We start from the raw sequence: 10,000 nt of genomic DNA, 5'->3' as shown, positions 1-10,000 counted from the left end.
CAGGAGTTGAAAACCAAAAAGAAGCAGTACCAGATAGACTTAAGCCACAACTTTATAACTCAGTGATGAAAGATAACATAAAGTTTAGAAGTAGCCAAATTAGAAAAAAGCATAAAAAAGTATACAAAAAGAGGTCGAGGAGAAAAAAGTCGAGAAAACGGAAAATATTAAAAACTGGGGTAATAAAAAAAAGTAAGAATCCTTAGAGTAAAACACCTTACAAGCTTGTCCAATAAGATATTCATGACTATCATGAATGAGTAAATGGAGGAACATCTTAAGATAAATATAAAACTGAAAGAAATCATGAGCCGGGTTTACTGAAGGAAGCAGAGTAGAGGAAATATCTAAATTACAGTATTTTATTTGGAAGAAACACACGAAAGAAAGAACCCAGTAATGATTTCGATAAAATTTAAAGAGGTCTAAAATTCCATGAAGAGGTAAGCAACTAAATTCAATAGAAATTAATAACGAACATAAAACACATTCAAAACAATAAACACCAGAAAAAACAATAAACACAACAAGAAATTCAGGAAAGATAAGCATGGGATTGAGAGATTTTGGTAAACATATTGAGATAATGATAAGTAAAAGGCCACTTTCTTTAAAAAGAAAAGTATTTAATGAGATGTACTTACCAGTTTTAACTTATGTATCAGAAACTAGGAACCTTACTAAAGCCTTAGAACATAAGCTAGTAACAACTCAGAGAGCTATGGAAAGAATAATGATGGGGAGAACACTAAGAGAGAGAAAAAGAGCCACATGAATACGAGAACAAATTTCAGTAGAAGATATTCTAACATGTAATATATATATATATATATATATATATATATATATATATATATATATATATATACTATATATATATATATATATATATATATATATATATATATATATATACAGTATACACACACACACACACACACACACACACACATATATATATATATATATATATATATATATATATATATATATATATATATATATATAGGGGCCACTGGAAATCTTTGGAAATCTATCGAGCAATTGTTGAGAGAGAGAGAGAGAGAGAGAGAGAGAGAGAGAGAGAGAGAGAGAGAGAGAGAGAGAGAGAGAGAGAGAGAGAGAGAGAGAGAATGGATCACTAGAGATTGCAAAAGAAGCAGGGGAAGGAAGAGAATACAAAGGATTGACGAAGGATAGAGAAAAATAGTTTATATAATGAGCGGAATAAAACAAAATCACACAAACTAAAAGCCAAAAAAAAAATGCATTATTGTTTACAAACGATGACACTGATTGCTCAAATTCAATAGTTGTAAAATTCTTAACAGAAGTATGTAAAGAGAATGTGATAGAAACTAACCAAAAATAGAAAAAATAAAAAGATTAACATAATGAGGGAACGTCCCCTCCAAAGAGAAGGGAAATAACGGAAAAGACATATTTAGAAAAAATATATCCTTACCAGCACCACTGGATGAGATCGATATATTCAACGTAACAGAAATGGAGCTTAAAATATGCATCACACAAAGAATGGGGTAAGGAGGGGAAATTCTAAGACCACAGACGTATGGAGTAGCAGTTAAGATTAGAGATAAGAATATTGGAAATAAATCTATGATAGCAGGAGGAAGGTAAAAATCCATGAAAAGGATTGAAGGTGTGGGGTGAACGGTTAAAGAAAAGCTCTGAAGAAAAGAAAGAGATGAATATTATTCTTGAATGAGACTAAGATATGCATGGAAGACATGGATATTAATAACATAATCTTTAGGTAAATAGCTAAGATTAAAGAAATAATGGTAAAAGAAGAAAAGAAGAGATAAGAAATAAATATAGCTTAGAAATATACGCAAATAAGAAAAAAATAAACGAGAGAAGAAGAATTTCATGATCAATCTGCCGAAGCTCAGCAATAGTGTATAGGGCAAGAACAAAGCTCTTAGCCCCGAATTATAAACCAGACGAAGAAGAAACGGGAGTAGTAGGCTGGACAAGGCCCCAGTCACCCATTAAGATACAACCGCTAGAGAGTTGACTACAATGAAAGTACTATATTGGATCCTTCTCTCTGGTTACGGGTCATTTTCCAGTTGCCTACCCACACACCGAATAGTCTGGCCTATTCTTTCCGCACTCTCTTCTGTCTTCATACACCTGATAACACTGAGGCTAATAAACAATTCTTCTTCGCTCAAGATGTTAACTACTGCACTGTAATTGTTCAATGGCTACTTTCCTCTTTGTAAGGATAGAAGAGACTCTTTAGCTATAGACGCAGCTTTTCTAGGAGAAGGACACTCCCAAATCAAACTACTGTTCTCTAGTCTTGAGTAATGACATAGCTTCTGTACCATGGTCTTCCACTGTCTTTGGTAGAGTTCTCTTGCTTGAGGTTACACTCGGGCACACTATCCTTTCTTATTTCTCCTCCTCTTGTTTTTTTTAAGTTTTTATAGTTTATATATGAAAGCTTCTTTTTAATGTTGTTACTGTTCTTAAGATATTTTGTTTTATTGTTTATTACTTCTAATGTAGTTTATCTATTTCCCTATTTTTTTCCCCACTGGGCTGTTCCCTCTTGGAGCCCTTGAGCTTATAGCATCCTGCTTTTCCAGTTAGGGTTGTAGCTTAGTAAGTAAGTAAGTAAGTAAGTAAGTAAGTAAGTAATAATAATAATAATAATAATAATAATAAACCCACAAAGTAGAATCGTGAAGGAAAGTAAGAGCCGTTGTAAAGATTGATTTCTTCGGTCAACAAGTCGACTATAAATTCTGACACTTGGCTATTTGGGATCCTACTTGTAAACAAATTCTCGTTCTAGTATTTCAACTAAATTCTCCCAATAATATTTTCAGCTAAACCAATGGTGGATTAGAATATAAATTATCGTGAAAAAATCTTATTATCTTGGCAGTTTTAGCAAGAGAACAGCTGTCAAACTACGAGAATGAACTCATTAACGTTACACGTCATATGGGCTCTCACTGTAAAGACAGTCTGCTCGAATATGGTTCCCCTCAAAGTGGTGAATGAACTGCCCAATAATGGATATAAGTAAGTGAGGTGATCGTTATAAACTTTATTTTAATCATATAGATAATAATCCAAAGATGTTATTTTGGTATTAACGCTGATCAATGTTTGTGAGATAGTTGGGGGTACCTTGAACCCTTCCTGACCTGACCTAATCTATTAGGTTAGATCTATTATACCTTGTTCCATGTTTCACTAAATATCAGGTAAAGGAGTGTATGTATGTATTATTATGTCTAACTTGAAATACGGCAGTGTAAGGGGGGTCGCAGGGGGCCGTTAGCCGCCCCCTCCCCGTTAAGTAAGTAGATAGGGACATGTCTTATAGGTTAGGTTAGGGGGGAAAGTTTAGGTTAGTTGATGTCCATTTTTAATCAATACGTGAGGAACTGGCCGTTGATATACAAAGGATCCCAGGTAAAAATGTAGAATAATAGATTCACTGCAGCTACACCCTATTATTCTGGTAAGCATCCAAATTCCATGTGTTTGCAATTCTAAGACCAGTAAATGGTGCCGGTGTTCTTACTATTTCTGACTATATTGCACTGTTTATTTGGAGCCCTTGTATATCAGTGGCCAGTTCCCCACGCATTCATTAATAATGGACATCAACTAACCTAAAATTTCCCCCCTAACCTATAAGCTGTGTCCTTACCTACTGTCCAGGAAGATCTGAATGTAAAGGATGGTCATAATCATAAAAAAAAAATCTCATGCAACATGCATAATAAACTAATTGAATGATGGTGCCAGAGATTAATATCTAGATCAGGAATAAGAAATTTAATAGACCGTAAATTCCTGTCCAACAAATTAAAATGAGAATCAACAGCTGAAGACCAGACAGGAGAACAGTACTCAAAACAAGGTAGAATGAAAGAATTAAAACACTTCTTCAGAATAGATTGATCACAAAAAATCTTAAGAAACTTTCTCAATAAGCTAATTTTTGTGCAATTGAAGAAGACACAGACTTAATGTGTTTCTCAAAAGTAAGTTTACTGTCGAGAATCACACCTGAATTTTTAAAAGAATCATGCAAAGTTAAAGAAACATTACCAATGCTGAGATCCGGATGTTGAGGAGCCACTAATGAAATCAAGGCATGATCAGATGTCCCAACTAGAGAACCAATCTTACTTGTTATAACGCCAGGGCAGTCGGTGTATACGAGGTCCAAGCAGTTACCAGACCTGTGGGTAGATTCACTTATGATTTGCTCACAGCCTGATTCAGAGGCAAAGTCTAAAGCTCTTAAGCCATGGCGATCGGTAGGAGAAACAGAATTTATTAAGAGATATAATAAAAGATATAAGAAATATAATAAAAAAGAGAAATGGTGAAAAGAATAAAAAAGGACTGGACCAATAACCAAGATGAACAGAATGTAGAAATAGATGAAAACGAGGTAAAGGCAAAAATGATGATGTAAAAAAGAAAAAAAAATAGGGAGGTAGGAAAGGGGAATAATTGGTGAGGGGGAAGAAGGTAACGGGTAAGAGAGAATAAGGAGGAAGTCTCTGAGTAAGGGAATAGAAAAATTTACAGAGAGAATAAGAAAAGAAAGAGAAGAACATTGAAGACTAAAAACATGGCAACAGGAAAGGAGGACGAACAGATACTGACGAAAAAAATGGCAAATGGAAAGGAAAGAATAGAATGGATAAAACATAGTTTAAAAGGAAAGAAGATAGCGATGAATTAAAGGAGGGAAAGATTAAAAGATGCAAAAGACATATTGGTAAACTTAAGGAAATTTCCAACTTTTAAAGGTACTCCTACAACTTGATTATGAAAATACTATTTCGACTGATTCGACCTTTCCGATGCATGACTGACAACTTGACAAGTAGATAAAACCTTGTAGATAGTTAACTAATCAGTATTAGATTTTCTTCACTTAATGCAGTATGGATTTTTCAAGCTTTTTATTTCTGAGATTTACATTTTAAAATTAAAATCACTTTCAAAATACGCGTAAGAAAAGGTTATAAAGATTCACTGCTCTGATGTAGGCCTACAACATTTACAGTGTACGTAAACAGGGGGAGAGGAGAGTCTATGTATTATATATGCAATAAACTAGTTTAGAAGAATACAGATTAATGAGTAGAAACGAAAAGACAAAGAAGATTCATACTGATGAAACAGCATCTTGATTTGCTCAAAATTGACTACATGTAGGGAGACAAAAAATGTGAAGAAATTAAACAAAACTGGCCCTGAAATAATTGAAGACAAAACACGAGAATGCCTCTAACGACAAAGTTTAGTCTGGTTTAGGCATTTCTTTCTATAGTCAATGTAATTCAATGTTGCCTTTATATAAGGTAAGCACATACTGCATAAATTATCAATATTCATTAATCATTCCCGCTGAAAAACACTGAGGCTGACTCGAAATAGACAGACAGCGTGAAACACTTACTGATTATTATTCTTTCAATAACATAGAAAATAATATATATTTCAGAGTTCATTCGCTAGACCAAAATTCCTTAATTGATTTATGACATAACTATATCAAATCCTAATATAGAAGATGTAAGGCTGTCGTTTCTGGCCATTACTGGCCAGTAGACTATGGGCCTGTCTAAACTAGACTAGGAACATGAACGTGGACGTCATTTTAGCAAAAATTCAAAGCCTTCAGATTGAAACGGACCGTTTCCTTATTAAAACAAATAATTTGAGACTGATTCAATGATGATATTGTAAATGCATTATTTTTTAATGATTAAAATTAGTGTAGGCCTACAAACATTTGCAAGGTCAAATCTCCAACCCCCTGACCTCGCGGCACCAGAAATGTATTACATACTTGCTTATAGCTCGGATCAAAATACCTTCGTTCTGCATACTTATATAGGGGCCACTGGAAATCTTTGGATATCGACCGACCAATTGTTGAGATAGAGAGAGAGAGAGAGAGAGAGAGAGAGAGAGAGAGAGAGAGAGAGAGAGTGTGCGTGCGTGTGTGTGTACTGTATGTGTCTTTTTAATGGGACTTACATATTGTTAGATTGAAGAGGCCTTATATTAGGTTACATGGCATCACCATACCTGTTTGTGTGTGCGCGCACTGGGCCACGTACTAAATTGGGCTACTTTCGACTGTCCTTTTTTATCAGTGACATTAAATCCATATGTGTAAAGGGACAATGTTTGCCAAAATCCACACAAATAAAGTTTCTAAATTCTAAGTTTATGACCCATAAGTCTATAAATACTTACTGTACAGGTAATTTCATCCATCATATTCAGCAACCCTCCTCGCGTCGTAATAGCCAGGATTAATGGAGTATACTGCTCTATCAATCTCGATAATATCTGCCTTAAAGTAATAAGGATAAGTTAAAGGGACATTTAACTGTCATTTTCCTGCTGAGTGGGGATACCTTAACATGGTGGAAGGGTTTATGTATCACCATGATCAGCAAAGCTGTAGCCTACTATAGTCAATTTCTTTTAATGAGGCGCATTTGCACCGATTCGCGGCGGTGCCCTTTTAGCTCGGAAAAGTTTCCTGATCGTTGATTGGTTAGAATTATCTTGTTCAACCAATCAGTGATCAGGAAACTTTTCCGAGCTAAAAAGGCACCGCGGCGAGCTGGTGCAAATCTGCCTCGCTAAAAAAAATTGACTCTAGTTAGGGCTATCCATCCATACTAGGTTGGTTTGATGTGAGCGATCTAATGAAAATCTCCCACTCTCACTGCACTGGCTAGCGTGGTGATGGAAACTGGCCAAACCCCAGACATGAATAGAGGCGCGTCTGAGGCCTTTGTCCTGCTGTGGACTAGAAACGTCTGCATTTCTTCTTTTTGTTGTCGTTCCTTCAATGGTAACAAAGGCTAGATTCCCATCAAGATATCTTACGCAAAGAAGACCCTCATCTAGGAACTTCTTCCTTTGATGAAATTAGGATTTGTTTCCTTGTTCACCGAAAAGGATTACATTCTGAAGGACTTTTGAGGCATCGGACGTTCCAACAAGGCTAAGTCAATTGAAAACCTAATTCGGGACCCGGACTTCTCAGATTTAATTAGCAGAGTTCCCAACTTCTCACCGAAGTTGTCGAAGAAATCTTCGCCAGAAATTCATTGCAACAGATTTATAGTCGGAAGAAAGATCGTTCACTGTAGAGATTTCACGTCGAATACGGCATCAACTAATTTTGCAGAAGCTAAGTCAAGAATATTTGCGCTGCTTTTTTTTCAGGAAAGTTCTAATGATTAGGAATGCAGGTTTACTATTATCAAATTCAATATCCACAGACATCAATCAGAGGTCCTTCTAGTTTTAAAATCATCTTTATTTTCTCAAGTGAGGACCATGTTGGTTTGGTTCGCAATTTTATCCTTAGAATCAATAGATGAATGATAAGCATTATTACAAAATGCAAAAGACAGCATTTTGGGGAAGGTTATGGAATTTTTGCATGTCCCCCCTCCCCCAAAAAATATAGGCCTATTTATAATGCATAAAGATTCCTCTATTTGATAGGGAAACACTGAATATTTACGTCAGATATATGATTTATTTGATTTTATCGGATATACGTTTTATTTAATTTTACTCCTTAGGGAATTCATGAATTTCCACTTATATAATGACTGGTACACGTATCTTATGTATTTAGAGATTGAAGTACGCGCTAACATGTATGTATGTATGTATGTATGTATGTATGTATGTATGTATGTAGTGGCTGGTTACCATTAAAACTTTCAAGAAAATATCATAAGCTTTAGCTCCATCGTTACTTGCATTGTCTTTTATGCCATATCCAGAAAAAAAAGAAAATTTCTATTATTATTATTATTATTATTATTATTATTATTATTATTATTATTATTATTATTATTATTATTATTATTATTATCAAAGGGGCATTTCTCAACAAGACACGTCATTCAAGGATTCTGCATTTAGATAACATGTCAAATTGTATAACAATATGAAAACATAATATCATCATAAACTGAATGAGCAACGAATTTTGAAAATTATAGTATCTATACTAGTCTTATTAAAGGGATTGGATGACAATGGCGAATTCAAGCTTTGCCTTTTATGTCTAGAATAAATGTTATCTGGGATACTTTAGGAATCCATTGTGCGTTGCAGATAAAAAGCGCTTTTGAAAGCATTCCGCATGACTCTCCTTCCCAAGAAAGGTCTTCTTCTCGATTTGCCATCTGAAGAAAGCTGGTCAGGCGGAGATCTTAAGGACATCTTTGTGTTTTGCTTTCATGAAAATATGGACTGTGTCCTATTCAGGATATTTCGTTCATTCTTCCGGAAGAAAGAATAGTTATATTGAGTATCAATGAAAAGGTCAGTGCAAAACTAAACAGTAAAATGAAAATAAACTTCGGAAAACAGGGATGAAAAGGCAGAAACATTGAAGAGTAATTTTGTCAACATAGATATGGGAGTTTCCGATGACATCTTTGTCTACTGCACTTCCTATAACTAGTAAGGTTATGTTGTTTAAGTAAAAACTATAGAAGATTAGAGCTGGGCAGATTTTAATCTAGCATAAGAGGCACAAATGCAGGATGACTTATGCATATAACGATATTGCTTAATTGATGCCCGTGTACTTATGCATGCAAACACAGAGAGAAATCATGAGCACACACATGATAGGTTTTTGCATGTAATACACACACACACACATATGTACACACATATATATATATATATATATATATTATATATATATATATGTATATATATATACATATACTCTTGCAAACCTGGTCTAGTGTAGAGTAAATACAGTAGTGTATTTAGGTATTTTATTTATATTTTCATATATGCATTGAAGAGATGAATAGCCTGCCCGTAAGATGAGTTCCTCTCGTGTAGTCTTAAGATTGTTATGTAAATCATGTAAGACTTTCGTCGTTAATTTCATTGTATTCCTTATTCAAGTCAGTATATGTAAATTTATGTTATTTTTTAGAATTATTTTTAAGAGTGTTATGTAACTCGTGTACAAAATATGAACAAGGGATTATATAATGTTTCTTTTATATTTTTATGAGGTATTGCGTCATGTTTGAGAGAAAATACGCAATTCTTTTGAGCCACATGCTTTGGAATATTTCCGAAAAACCTAGTGGTAGATCTCATCTTTTTTTATTTCGAGGATAAAGGGTGGGCGGGGCTAGCTGACAGAAAATCGTCTTGCTGTGCGTTGGTATGCGTGAGAGTTGCCAGTAACCCCGCTTCGTCTCTTGGCATTTTTATCTAGTTGATAACTCTAGCGTCAGCGTTAGGCAAACCCCCCATGCTTCCAGAGCGATTAGAATCTTCTGGAAGTAGCTAAAATCATATAAAGGTGACCCCAGGGTTGCATAGATCACATAGAGAATCCCAGCCTTAAGTCATAGCCATCTTCCCTCTCTCTCTCAGCCTAGTGTATTGTTTTAAAAGTGTTCGGTGAAAAATCAAAGTTTTGGTGTGACAGGTCTTTGTAAATATAGTGAGTATTTGTAAAAATTCTCTTAGAATTTTTGTAAATGGCCCTATAATAACGTGAAAGGTATCTGTATCGTGATCTGGTTATCTATTTTCATAAATATTTATATTCAGATTTAATATTTGGAGTCAAGTGATTATGTAGTTTTCATTATATTAGTCCTTTTGTCTTAGTCTAAGGTTGTATTCAGATTTAATATTTCGAGTCAAGTGATTATGTAGTTTTCATTATGTTATTCCTTTTGTTTTAGTCTAAGGTTGTATTCAGATTTAATATTTCAAGTCAAGGAATTATATAATTTTCAGATCGTAACATTTTTGTCTTAATCTAAGTTTTGTTCAGACTTAATATTTCGAGTGTTTTATTTTTGTTGTTATGTTCATTCTTTCAAAGTGTTGTGATTTATATAGAATATATTTATTTTTGTAATGAGTGCATTATTTAAATCATCAGTGTTTATTG

General features: G+C 34.3%; 1 protein-coding gene across 1 annotated transcript in view; it reads left to right on the top strand.

Annotated features, from left to right (window-relative positions):
* The first annotated feature begins 2,780 nt into the window (after positions 1-2,780).
* The window catches only part of LOC137622456 (N-acetylglucosamine-1-phosphotransferase subunit gamma-like), a 94,809-nt gene continuing 87,589 nt past the window's right edge, over positions 2,781-10,000 (top strand). The window contains exon 1 of the mRNA XM_068353076.1: positions 2,781-3,063. Coding sequence (XP_068209177.1) covers positions 2,957-3,063 — 107 coding nt within the window. The 5' untranslated portion in view covers positions 2,781-2,956. The remainder of the gene's footprint in view (positions 3,064-10,000) is intronic.

This window comes from Palaemon carinicauda, chromosome 2 (assembly GCF_036898095.1).
Source record: "Palaemon carinicauda isolate YSFRI2023 chromosome 2, ASM3689809v2, whole genome shotgun sequence".
Classification (NCBI taxonomy): Eukaryota; Metazoa; Arthropoda; class Malacostraca; order Decapoda; family Palaemonidae; genus Palaemon; species Palaemon carinicauda.
Note: the sequence above shows the minus strand (reverse complement) of the source record. Positions and strands in the feature narration are given on the sequence as shown.